The sequence below is a fragment of the Dicentrarchus labrax genome, unplaced genomic scaffold (genome assembly GCF_905237075.1).
Source record: "Dicentrarchus labrax unplaced genomic scaffold, dlabrax2021, whole genome shotgun sequence".
Taxonomy (NCBI): domain Eukaryota; kingdom Metazoa; phylum Chordata; class Actinopteri; family Moronidae; genus Dicentrarchus; species Dicentrarchus labrax.
Genome location: NW_026136724.1, coordinates 17,244,128 through 17,258,111, shown reverse-complemented (window position 1 = coordinate 17,258,111; position 13,984 = coordinate 17,244,128). Strand labels below are relative to the sequence as shown.

The window sequence follows — 13,984 nt, the reverse complement described above, 5'->3', positions numbered from 1 at the left end:
GGGCATTGACTTTCTGTTCCAGGGCTAAAAACCTGGATGAGCCTTCAGAGGAACATTTTAGTACAAAAGATTTAATCACTCCACCTTCAGCAGCTGCACTTAGATCACTGAAAGGGAATTAGTGACTAGCTGTTGTGTCATTGTGAGAAAACAAAATACATCTACAGGTCTTTATGTGTGCTACATGCTACCATATTTTTGCCTATACAGTAATTGTTTAGAAGGTACCTGACTGGGTATAAAGCTGTTGAAGTGTGAGGTCATGTCCTCTGTAATTCTTCTCAGAATTGAGTTTTAGTAACCTGAGCGGAGTTTATGTTCTACAATTAAAAACCTACCCATAGTGAGTATTTTATGGGAAGATTCCTGTATTTTAAGACACAATATACTTAAATTCTACTACTTCTAAGCTGTAACAAGAAAGCAGACCTGCAAGCAGGTTCTGGGGTCTAAGCAGCTAAGCCAAAAGGTGAAAATAAACAGGTGATTTAACATGTTTGTCTGTGTGATCGGACATATTGAGACCCAGATCTACTATTCCTCTGGGGTAGGGCTTGGAAATAGCTTGGACAAAACAGCCCTAACCATCAAACCAAGTTATATTTCTGCAAATTGCTGGTGCTCCTGTTCATAGTCAACTAAATACTAACTGATAACATAAAGACATAAAGAAGGGTCGACAAGGCGTTCACTGTACACAAGCACATAGATTTATTTATACAAATATAGTATGTATAACAATTGCATATCAACAGTTTGTTGTCTTTTTTTTATCTTTACGGTAATTACGGGACCCTCAGCTTCAAAAATGTTAAGTCAATTAAGAAAGAGTACCTGTGATTTAAAGATACAAAAAGGGATCTGTTGTATTGAGATGTTCTGCTTGAAGAGTGAGCGATTCAAAAACTTTTGAATAACCCGAGCACAGAGGTGACCTAATGGAAAAGCTTTAGCATTAACTGACCTTAGTGCTAGCAGGTTATTTAGTAAAATGACAATATCTGGCAGCGTGGCACGTATTATGCTGGACTTGTGCAATTAGATGTAGAGAATTAGTCATGTAGATCAAAATTGAAAATTAAATCCTCACTTTCTGTCAATAAATCTGCAACATTTTCATGAAAACTTAACATGCGGCATCTGGATGGTCTCTCCTTGGGGGGAAAACAGAAAAATCCTCTAGCATACAGGAAGTAAATGCGTTTTATGCTTGGGATAAACAGAAGAAGAGACAGCCTAAGCGGTAAAACCTGCATTGGTTGAACAAAACAAAGAAAAGAGCGCCACCTACAGAAAATGAAATAAGAACAGAAAGAAACAAAACACACGAAGAATCGACAAAGAAAAGTGATTTCTGGGAAGTGCAGGGCAAACAAAAGGAAACAAGGAGCGCTTAGCACCAAAGATGGAGATGATAGGAAAGTAAACACAGACCTGGCGGATTTACCACTTTAGCTCTGCTACTGGGTTGGTAGAGAGAAGTTTTAAAAACGGAATTTTCTGTTGTCTCCACAGAGGAAAAATTATTGTCAAAACAGAAAAACGCGGGGGAACAGATCTACATGAACAATGTGCTAATATTCAGCTGTTATACAATGAAACAGATTTCAAATAATAATCTTAGAAAGAATACATCATATTTAAAAAGGAACAATAAAACTTCATGTTAAAATCTCTGGTCTCATAAACTATAAAATAGACACGTCTGAAAAATAAACATAATTCTAGCAATATTTTGATTTAATTCCCACTCAAATGAAAACTGGTGACATTCTCTTTGTCTGTCGGGAATAGGACGCAGTTGACATTTCTCAGGGTTGGTTCGTTAAAATCTCTCGCTAACATATATCTTCTGGATAAATCTCAGTTGGGAGTAGCTTACAAAGCTGATCGCAGTTATTGCACATTAATTGTTCATGCCACCTGGAAATCAATAATCTCTTCAAATGGCACATAGGATAGATTTGGACAAAGAAGCTGCCTTACAGTACATAAGACCCAGTTTTGCTTTACAATGATTTACATTTGCACCTATGCCATAAACTTTGTATATATGCATGTATCCGATCATGAATTTAGTGGTGAAATGTAAAAACAGAAGAATGTGTGTTATTGCTAAACCTACAAGATACAAAAAATCTTTCCTGCTACAATATAGAAGGTAAAAAAGAGTTCACGTTTATCCAAAACAGGACAAGTTCGACACACAAAAAAAGAGAAAAAACCAATGGTCATTCATACGGAGACACAAGCACCAGTTGAGGAATCAATAGAAACACCACTGTACAAATGATATCTATGGCAAAATGGCAGAGGTGCCACGGTGCGATGGATGTTCGGTATAAGCAATCAGAAATGGATGACTGTAAACAAAACGGCAAACACAAGAAAGGGAGTTCCAGTAAGAGTCACAACCGGGGAGAACAACTTATAAAAGGGAATACAAAGTTAAAATGGACAACTTTCAGTGCTAGCCTCCCTCACACTTGTTTTTCAAAGCACCAATTTCAGGACAAGCGGCTCTCTCTTTGTTTTTGCTCAGTAATCGGTGGTACACTGGAAGGGAGAGAGTAAGTAAAAGAGTCTTCTACTTGTTGGTTTCCTCCACGCCGGAGAGATTCCTTTGGGATCCTCAACACAAACAGATGGTCTTTGAGATCCACCCTTTTTTTTTCTCGCTTTCCTTCACTTCTTCTTCTTTTGGAACAACCTGCAGATCATAAAAAAACAGACTGAGAGCAATGCTTTAGAGCTCGCCCACAGATGAGACTTAGATGTTTTTCATCTGTGTTATCAAACTAATTATATATTTCCTGATGATTTTACTAAATGATTGTAGCTTTCAATTGCCGTTTGATACTCATACCAGCATCAAATCCTTGCAAATCCATTATCGCTCACTTTGAACATGTACAAAAGATCACTTTGATGTTCTCTTCTGAGTTTGTGTACATATCGGGCTTGCCAACTCTTTTGGCGTGACAAAAGCCATCATTATGTTACGCCATCATGCTACCCATATGTCATGCCAAACACAAGGAAGCCACAAAGTTATTCCTTAATTAAAATCACACAGTAGCTCACCGCGTACCCTTCACACATAAAGCAACGTGTAAGCTTTTGCCACTTTAAAAGCACAGAGATGACAGGTACCAGCAATCACGTGTGTTTTCTCACCTGGGTGGTCGGGTGTAGCCTGCTTGTGCTAAAATTCCTGTGAAATCCTGTGTGGATTCAAACATTTCATTTGATGTGTACATGTTGTTAACGCTTCTGGTGTTACATTCCTACTGTTCTTACACCTTCTTAAGTGTTGCTAATAGATTTTAATGGGAGAAAAATATACATTCCGATAGAATTGGTACAGGTGGTACACACTGGGGGAAGGTAATGTGTGTCAACAGGAAGTATAACAATTTATTTATTAAATGAACTATATATCTAGCTCTTCTGGTACCTCTACTTCCTCTTTTTGCTCTTGTCTTTCCCCTGGGAAGGTAAGCATATTCTGCTGAGTTGCTTGCAACGCCAGAGTGCAGAGAGAGTGGTAGCTAGTGTGGGGGCATTTAGTGACTGCTCACTGTGTTACACATGCACAGAGAGCATTTATGCAGGAGAGACCCCATGAATGCTTTGTTTTTGCTACAATTATAGGGAGGTTATGTTTATTCTATTGCTGCTGCCTTGCAATAATTTGCTGAAAGACAGACCCTGGGAACCACAATACAACACAACTCAGAGTTATACCCACTGCACACGCTCTAAAAAATGTGGGGTGATACATTTTCTGACAACAGCAGTGAACTTTCGGAAGCTACTTATTGATCAGGAGCTCAAAGCCATCGTCAATCTCCCGCTAGTTATAATCTAAGGTTAGCATGTGGTGGACAGAGAGAGGAAAGAAGACACAGACAGAGAGACAGTGACACAGAGAGATGAATACCAGGCAAACCAGTGGCGTATGCTGCATTCTTGTCTGCTTGTGCGTGTCACTTGGTCAGCAGCCTCTTGGCCGCCGAAGCAAATCTCTGCGGTCAGCATGCCGGCATTGATAAAACATGATCCCTGCTCAGTTCCCTGTCTGTAGCTCCACTGCAACACACTGTTACAAGCTCCTAAATACCTTCCCAAGCTGCACTGTGCCAAGTGCAAGACAACAGATACGCTTGGGGACTAAGCATCAAACGGGCAGTGCCACAGTGATCTTGGACACATGCCTGCCACCATTACGTCAGGGAATAATTCGAGAAGTCTGTGCACAATTAACCGTAGCATGATATGATGTAGCTTGTCTGAGTGTTGTCTGAAAAGTTTCTTCTTCCTTTTAAGTTTTGCTATTTTCACACAGTGAAAGTGTGAGTTTGTGTCTTAGTGTCACTGGCAGTGCAGAGCTTTGTTCTAAATTTGGACTGTATAAATATTGTCTAGCAGCAGAGGTATGTAGAACCTCCATCCAGCTATAGCTTCCAAGTAACAGCATTGCAGGGTCTATCTTATCCACGAACCTGCAGAGCAGGAGCCACAGATGTAATCGTTTTAAGCTTGAATAATTTACAGCCCTTACAACCGAATCACTGGCAGAACACAGCAGAAGCAGTAATGTTTGCACAGAGGATACCAGCAGCTAAGTTTGCACTGGGGTATAAGGCTTCGTGCTGGGATGTAAATGCCTGCTACCTGCACACAAGCCAATAAAAGTAGCTGCATGGCAAGGCAAAGCAGAGCATGGAGTAGAAAACTCTTCACCTCTCCCCATTTATATTCCTTTGCTGTATGCTTGCAAAATGTTACTTTTTACCATTTCAGCAACTCTGCATTTAAATTACAAAGTGCTTAATAATCAATAAACTCAAAAAATGGACCAGATGACATAAAATAAAATGAATATAATAGAATTAATGAAGCAAGGAATAAAGTACATAAATAAAAAGCCATATTATTGATTTCTTACTTTAAAAGTAATCTGTATCCACTATCCCCTTTTGATTTGTTTTAATACATTCAAATCCTAAAATAGCATACATATCAGATCAAATACTGTCTGTCAAATGAAAAAAAAAAAAAATCAATGTTGAAGCTCAAAGATAATCTGTGCTCATCTCAATCTGACCTTCCAGATCCAAATCAGGCTCAGCTGTCCAGACTGGGACTGTAAACAACAGTGAAGCAATAAGCCACAGGAGACAGTGTTATACAGTGATTTTACAAGAATTAAGAGCCTGTTGTTAGCTGAAATGTTGACTTTAAAATAAAATTTAAGTCAATGTGAGTAATTGACCATACTTGCTGTTTTGAGTAAAATTGATGTTAAAAGATTAGTTTTGACATTTTGGGGAATACACTTACATTAGGTTTCTTGCAGAGAGTTAGATGAGAAAATTGATTCTAAAATCTGTCTGCTAAATATGAAGCTACAGCCTGGAGACACTTAATTTGCTTTAGAATAATGATTGGAAGCAGATGCAAAACAGCAAAATATCTACCTACCAGCACCTCTAAACTGTTTTAATTGTTTTCAGTGCTATCCAAACTATTACTAAATATATTTCCAAACTATTTTGCTGCAAACAGCTTTCAGTCTTTATGCTAAACTATGGCTGTAGCTTAATATCTACCATCCAGATATGATACATCGATCTAACTCTCAGCAAGAAAGCAACTACTAGTACAGGTCTTTCCATAATTTATTTTCCATATGCCTTTAAAGAAGCAGCTATGTGAAAATGCGAGGCGTTAAATGCGGTTGAGGAACACTGTTCTCCAGGCGTGTTTCCAGAGGGGGGACCGGGGGTGGCACTGGCACTGAGATCTGATTGACCATCCCATTGTCCTTACCTCTGCCACTCCAAACTGTCTTTCAGTAGCTGTAGCTGTTTTAATACTAGATACTGGTAAGGCATCCATTGGTACAACTAATACTTCATGCCCCACTTGTGCCACCCCAGTCAAAAAAGTCTGAACACACCCCTGCTGTTCCCTCTCCAAGCAATATTTGTGAAGACTTCTCTCTACCAATGCACTTCGGTACTGGGACTGGTTACTCATTCATGACAGCATCCTCTTCTCTGGTGGTGTTTCACCTTGCGCTCCTGGTGTCCCGACTCCTGCCACCCCTCACCCTTAAAGCAATGAAGCGCCTCACCTACGACATGTGGTTCTGCTGAGAGGTCAGGTTCTGCTGTTGCTGCTGCTGCATGAGGAGCTGCTGCTGCTGGCGCCGCCGGGCCGTGCGGAGCTTCTCAAAGCGAGCCTCCATCTCCTCCAGCACTTTGGGGGTGTAGCGAACCACCAGCTTCACACTGTCCTTGGCTGCCTTCAGCAGCTCCACTGCTTTCTCGTGGTGCTCGCCCTCCACACTCTGCAGGGGGTTTAGAGACAGAGAGAGAGTGGAATTTCAAAGGAAGCTCATTTGAATATATATTTAAAAATAGTAACTCCTCTTAGGAAAAAAGAATACTTCCTCCATTTTTAATACCCATGATATTACATAAAAATCAGCAGGCTTACAGTCAGTGTTGTTCAAGTCTCTCTAGCGGCTGGAGAAGCGTCTGCTCCTTATTCAAGACATGTGCAGCACTTTGATCTCAAAAGCTCTCCTGACTGTTGACTCACATATCAAACTAGAAATCAAACACTTCTTTCTTATTTCAATTGAAGATATTTTTTTGGAGGCAGGCTTAAATAATAAATAAGGGCAGAAAAGCATATCTACACTCTCCCTGCAATCAATATATCGAGCATCTCACCCCATGCGCTGTATCAAAATGAAGGTGTGGGTAGACCTACCACACCATTGACAGACAGGAGCTGATCCCCTCGCTTTAGGCCACCGTGCCTCTCAGCCACACCTCCAGGGATGATGCGGGAGATGTAGATTGGTGAGTTCTGCTCCTTGCCGCCCATCACATTAAAGCCCAGCCCTTCCTCCGTCTTAGGTAGCTCCACCACCCGCGGGTGGGAGTGACCTTCGCTGGCTGCAAAGGCTGCAACTGTGGCCTGAAGGAAGAGAAGCAAGATGGGGCTTTATGATCATCACAAGGCTAACTATGCCAAAAACCCTGAAAATAACCTGTATATACATTTTCTTATTTTGAGACATTATAAATAAAACCATTGCTTTCAGCCTCCACACACTGGGTTTAATTGAACATGTGTTTTTCTGCAAAATAAAAGTGTAAGCTTAAGTGGGTACCCTGACTTAGTCTTTCTAGGCTGCACATGACCTGTCTCCTTAAGTAGGGCAAGTAGATTATCTCAAAGTCTGGCAGTTAAAAACAGATAAACTAGTGAAAACAGGTAAAATATAAAAATATGCATCACAAAGACCGTTAGATGTGGCTGAAAGCTCTGGAAGTATGTGTGCCTTTGAACTCTTGTTACAAATGATGTTCCCAGAGATCAAGAATGAACTTCAGTGCTAAAATACATATATTCTCTTTGGCAAAGCGAGATGCAATCTCAAAAACAAAGAGAATATTGTCTGTGGCACTTGAGACAACAGGTTTTATGAGAAATGTAGTCCTACTTTTGAGAAGGGCTAACACTAAACAAACCAGCGACATGAGAGAAACGTTAAGCCTAGTAGTCACTGCACTCCCTGTGTCTTTTTCTTTGTCGAATAGTGGGATCATTGTAGTCAGCTTACCTTGTATGAGTGCAAATGTTTAATTTCTTTAAACCCAACATCAACATGACAACAGTCTGGGACAAAAATGTCTCGTTTTTATTGAGCAAAAAAAGTCTTGTAGTCTGCACTAGCTTCTAGTCTTCTTCTTCATTACACTCAAAATGAAAGCAAAGGAAGAAAACCAATTTTGAAAGCATTACAAAGTGATCGTGAAGGTGGACGGCTGTAACAAAGCGTTGGGATTTAGTCAGGGCTGGGGATTTGGACTCCACATGAGAAGTTCTCTGGCTTTCTAAGCACATGGATTAACACATCCAAGCTCACGCTGGAGGAGCAGCCAGACAACTTTCACCCTCTGTATCTCTACCAGCTGGTTGATGTTGCTCGCTGGCTGTGGGATTCCTTTGAACCTCAAGCCAAGCTCCTTGCTCCTTGTACATTCAGAACAAAGCACCCAGGAGCTTGTTAGCCGAGCCTGGGAAAGCTAATGGCAGACGAACAGAGAAAGAGACACCCCGTGCCCATTGATCCACAGATGCATTGCCACAGGTGCATGGCTGTCAAGTCGGCATCATCTATGATATGTGAGGTAGATTGGTACGAGGGAGGATAAGAAAGTAGAGGAGGGGAAGTTCTGTCAACAGTTTTTTTTGCAGATGTGTATCCAAATTCCCCAGCAGCAGACAAGTATATTGGCACTTTGAGGTCTTTGACACTCCCTCCAGGCAGCATCCCCATATCTGCTCTCTCTTCCATATTCATGCATCTTCATATACACATTCATTTCTGCTCAGACCGTTTCTCTCATTTCTCTCTTCTCTCCTGCTGCCTATTTTAATCTGGTTATTGTATTCTGCCAACTTCTCCTCTTCCCCTTTTTGCTCTCTCTGTCCTTCTCCCATTCTTCCTCTCCTCCTCCCTCCCACACTGTCCCATTGTGAAGCAAAAAGGCAGCTCCTCAGCATGCATACCGTCGCCTCCCAGGCCTCACAGCACATCGACCTTCACAACTTTATCTGGCGCTCTGCGAACAAAAAAACATTCATGGCAGATGGCTTGTGTCTCTCAAACACAGGAGGCGTTTTAAATGAAATACTTGCAAGAGGAAACTTATTTTGTAACCACACTGCACTGTACAGTATAAGTATGACTTAATGTACCACTTGATCATCAGCTTTCATTATTTTCTCTGGAGCCCGTACGGCCCGTCTCCATTAAGATCAGTAATAAGGGCCCCGAGCCAGGAATTAGAGGCTGAATTGATTTAATTAATGAAGCAATCAAAGAGAATCGAATGGTTCAGGTGAAATACAAATTTCAACTGTCGGGAGATTTGCCGTCTCACTAGCTAAAGTACTCGAGAGGCATATGAGACTCGTTGGCATATTTCACACATATTTCGTCATTATTGCGACGGCAGCTTATAGACTTCATTTTCAATGCAGTATGCATCTTTTTTCCTTTCAGACTGTATGTGTGATACTGATTGAATGCAATTGGTACTGTGGCCTGGCTTAGTGATTATCGCTAAAGAGAGTGAAAAACTTCCAGTGCTCCCAGTTTTGAGTGTCCCCACAGCAAAGCCAGCTCAGGCCATTAGCTGTGTGCCTAATTGTCCAATGGATATGCAATTTTAATACAGATTTAGGAGCAGTAACTTCTTAAAGTTTGGGGCAAAGACAAAAAAAAGTAGGAAAGAGTTTTAAAGCTGCTTAAATCTTGTCTTCATGGTTGCTTCAGGCTTAGAAAACTAGAGACAGAGCCTTTTCCCCAGCTTAACCGTCACAGTTTCTCTGGAGAGAGAAAATTCCTCTACTCCCCAGTCGTTAATAAAGATGTTATTTTTTAGATCAAACAATGTTGCCCACTTGAGAAAATGACAGGAGTTATTCCAAATCCAGTAACAAATATGTAATCGGAAGAAACTGATAAGATTCTTTTCTTTGGTAACAGAAAATATGAACACTTTTCAAAAGAATCATCCAATATTGTGGCAAATACACTTATTTGCTTTCTTGCAAAGAGTGAAATGAGAATATGGATGCCACTCTCGTGTCTATGCCTAACGTACGAAGCTAGAGCCAACAGGTGATTAGCTTAGCTTAGCATAAAGGCTGGAAACAGGAGGCAACAGCTAGCCTGGCTCTGTCAAAAAAGATAAAAAATACACCTGTGTCCATACACCACAAATTGTTATATTTAATTAGTTTAAGCTGTGTGCAAACAGAAATGTGAAGAAGTCAAATTTGTGGTTTAGGAGTCACATGCTGAATGTATTATGGGTGTTTTTACATTTGTGTACAGACCAAAGAATAAGACTGTGTTAACTAGGGAGCTTCAGAGGTGCTGGAACTTTGGAGAAATGTCATCACTTCATCGTATCCCATTAAACATCTTTGTAAAATGTTGTCATAATTACTGCATCAACTGTTGAGTAACAACCAAAGACATGTTTGGCATTTTGAGGTTACGGTGACTTTTGACCTTTGAGTCGAAAGAATCATCAATTCATTGTGCAACCATTTGGTAAATATGGTCATCAATTCTTTGGTTATGGCCAAAAACAAGTTTTGTGTGTTGACAGTGACCTTTACCAGTTCATCCCCGAGTCCAAGGGGACATATCTGCCAAATTTGAGGAGATTCCCTAAAGGGGGTTCCTGAGATATTTTGTTTACAAGAATGAGATGGACGCCAAACCAGAAAACATAAGAGGCAAAGAAATGATCAATATGTCGAGCTATTCCTTTAACCAGGTGCTCAATTGCAATTGACCAGACTCTGTTGTGCTCTAGGCAGAGTGTTGGATGGGTGAGCCAACAAAACAGGAAAGATCCGGTCCGAAACACTCAAGTACAATCTCTCTGCATACAAACACAGAGACATGTTTTTGTCATCCGATTCTATTCGCATCCTCCACCCACTCTCTGTGATGTACTGGAGAGGAGTGGACCCAGCTGGACCCCTTAACCACTGAAGGACAGAGAGGTGCTCTCGTCTCTTCTCCTCCATCATCCTCATCCTCCATATGAAATCAGACAAGCCTGTCCTCTTTGTTTTCTTTCATAAAAGCCTGTGTTTCTCATAGGTAAGGTCCTGATGAGAAGTCCTGCTCAAAGGGCCGGGACAAGCTCATCTTTTGTATACCAAAATTAGGTTATTCCATTCACACTGCACCTGTGACACGCATATTATGTTTTCTAAACAGCAAGCAACAAAAAACATCTGCCTGAAATATTAAATAGTCGAGTTGAAGAAGCCCACACATAAAAAAGGATGAGTTTTTTCAATGATCAACATTTTATAACAGATACGAGCTGTCATTTAAAAAATCTGATATGAGCAGTGGATCTGGATTAAATGTCAAAGCTTGCCACATGTCTCTAGAAATAGTTTATCTTGGTTTTATTTGAATGCACACTGATCAAAAAGAACAAAATGAAGAAATCAATCTAACACAGTGAGCCTGTCAGTTGTGATAATAGCAAAATAAATATATGCTTTTATCATTTATTGTTTTACGGAGTCATTTTTCATCCAGGTTGTGTAGCAGGATATAAAGTGACATCAGTGGCGATAGCAAACAAAATGTGTGTTTTATGAGAGCAGATTAAAGATGGAAATCTAGTGGCTACTAATCTGATGATTCAGGACGAACATCACGTGGAATTGATGAGATATTTACAGCTAAAATCAAAAGCATTTAGTAACTGAAGAGTGTTGAAACATGGATGAAGAGCTGGAAATTGTAGTGGGTACATATTGAAGCAAACAGTGCTTTTAAGAAATCTGAAGATTTAACATTTTGTAATATGCTGTCAGTCTTCCTTGTGGGAAAAACTTATAAGTCTGCTTTTGATGCCAGTATTGATTACACATTTGTTTGACCTTGTTATTTTCCCCAAGCACGCTTTTTCTTTTCGAGCATTTCATTTATTGATTGCCGTTGGGATTTAAAGAGAACAAATATAACAAAAAATGCTTCTGAAATGCATGACCTGCCCCAGCTTTAACCCTCTAAGAAAGGCACGTAGGTAGCAGGGTTAATCCAAACATTGTAGCAAGATCTCCTGAACAGTGCTCGGACCACATTAAATATATTCATTCTGGTAAATCTACTGGTTTTGGATATCTGAAAGTCTTAAAGAGACGTTCTATTATTCAACCTGGGTGTTGTTGTGCTGCACTCAGGGAAATGCGGACTCTGGCAAAACAACCTAGTGTATATCAGGCGAGGCTCCTAAAGCTTTCCAAATAAACTTCAGTTTCACATAAATCATTCCTAACATTTGTCTGAGAGTCCAACCAAAAGTAAACAAAAATGTTAGCCCTCTGGATTATACACAGTTCTTGCGGGGCATCTTGTAAGCCAACCAAAGCAGCTATCTTTTCATCTGCACATGCCCGTTTGTTTACATGAGTGGGGCTGTGGGTTGCTGTGAGAAGTATTAGGAGAAAACATTCAAGAAAATCAAGTGCAATGGCTGCTTATCCAGTGGACTTCCATTTCCCTTTGCAGTTAGTTTAGTCTAATTTATAAGCCAATATCACAAATCACAATTTTGCTTGCAAGGGCTTTATAATCTGTACAATTACTGTACAATAGCTAATTCAGAGATCTAATCTTTATGTTTCAGCCGGATTTAGAGACAAGCGTTTGTAGAACTTAAGTTGTGATTGAAGCGACTGAAGTAATAGTAGTTATTTGTGTCATTGCTGTCTCAACAGCTAATCATAAAAATCAATAATGAAACTGTGGTATAGCAGCAAAAACACTCTTAAGATAGTGCTTTAGCATGTGTTATTGGCATTCAGCCGTGCGCCTTATTCCTACAAATCTGGCACTCTGATGTGTTATTGCTTAATTACACACACACTCTTAATGAGGGCCATTAGTAAAGTAGAACATACTAATTTTGTTCTGCTTTGGCCAGAAGAAAAGATGAGAAAGATACTACTGAGTAATGGGACTAACAGAAAGTTCTCCACTCATTAGCTACAGTCATATTTAATGTTTTTTTTTTTTTTATTGCAAATAATAACTGATGTAGAGATCAGATCCAGACCTCCAAAGCAGTTCTTACCTTAGCCGTGGCCCTCGCCTGGTACTCCGGACAGCCATTCACTGTAATTGTTTCATGCATGTACTGGTACACCTGAAAGAAATGAAGAGAGACAGGTGTTATAATTACGTTTCAGATAGTTGAAAACTGAAATCAGCACCCTGCGTCTAAGCTCGAACAGTTAATTTCCATAGTCAAATAATGGTGTTCGCTCACAGCTGGCTGTATGGACATGTACTGCATTAACATGCTGACTGATGGAAAACATCCGGCACTCAAGCCCAGAGTTATTGTATGCTTGTACAAATTATACTACCCCAGAAGAACTAATAAAAAAAATAAAATCTGCTTACATTTATCTTAGACATGCAAATAATATGTAAATCTCATTATTTTGCCCGCAAATGTATTTGTAGGTGAAGACATTGTAACACTAAATCCCTTTGAAATGTGAAGACAGCAACAAATCTGGTAACTGAGGAAGAGAATTTTGTCTCTCTCAGAGAAGATAAGTGAATTTTTCAATTACTGTATTAAGAATGTTTTAGGGTGCAAGGGTACCAGTCTTGAAGATTATATAACTTAGGCTCATAATTCAGCTGTATAGAGCTCTTTCTTTGTGCAGCACCTTATGCATACATTTCTTAGAACATGAGAAAGAAATTGTAACTCGTAGCTCAGGGAATGGAGGCACAATCTGTCCTCGACTTTATAAACAGCACAAAAAGACTCCAGAACAGGCAGTAATACATCACTGCTGGGCCTGAATTGGTGCCAAGATATGGGCTGCTGTACTGTATGTCCAGTTGGGTGAAAAACAAGGTTCTACCTATTCGCTGAGGCAGACAGAATCGATGCAGACAGCTGACCTTTACAGTTAAGACGTGCCTTTTAAAGACACTTTACAACTGAACTTGTTCAAAGAGTAAAAGAGAGAAGACAGTGGTGTGTGATGTGCGGTTAATATACTGTAACACAAAAGTACTAAGCGTTTCAAATATATGTCTAACCAGTCTGTACTGCAGCTTTCAGATTTTAAAGGTGCAATATGTAAGAATTGGCGACATGCCAAATTATCGCTAACAGTAGCTGCCATTAGCAGTGCAGCTAGCCTATTAGCTGCATATCTGTCCATGAGCTGTGCATCGGTGGAGTGTTGGTACAGGAGCTTTGGACTGCCAGGAAGAAGCGGCTTTTAGGCCCAGCGGAATATGCTGGTGCTGAAATGAGCACCAGAACCAGAGCGGGGTGAGCGGACAATGGAACCTGGCTCAGCAACCCAGTCAACACGGCCA

General features: G+C 40.3%; 1 protein-coding gene across 3 annotated transcripts in view; it reads right to left on the bottom strand.

The window, feature by feature from the left end:
* Positions 1 to 687: 687 nt before the first annotated feature.
* lin7a (lin-7 homolog A (C. elegans)) overlaps positions 688 to 13,984 on the bottom strand; it is a 35,775-nt gene continuing 22,478 nt past the window's right edge. Inside the window, exons 3-6 of one of the 3 annotated variants that reach the window (XR_007882557.1) lie at positions 12,711 to 12,782; positions 6,787 to 6,996; positions 3,178 to 6,358; positions 688 to 2,710 (exon numbers count right to left, since the gene is read on the bottom strand). Coding sequence is in view for 2 of the 3 variants with exons in the window: in XM_051392419.1 (XP_051248379.1) it covers positions 2,686 to 2,710; positions 6,147 to 6,358; positions 6,787 to 6,996; positions 12,711 to 12,782 (519 nt within the window). In the remaining variant the exon portion in view is untranslated. The remainder of the gene's footprint in view (positions 2,711 to 3,177; positions 6,359 to 6,786; positions 6,997 to 12,710; positions 12,783 to 13,984) is intronic. The other 2 variants (XM_051392420.1, XM_051392419.1) reach the window with 2 other exon arrangements.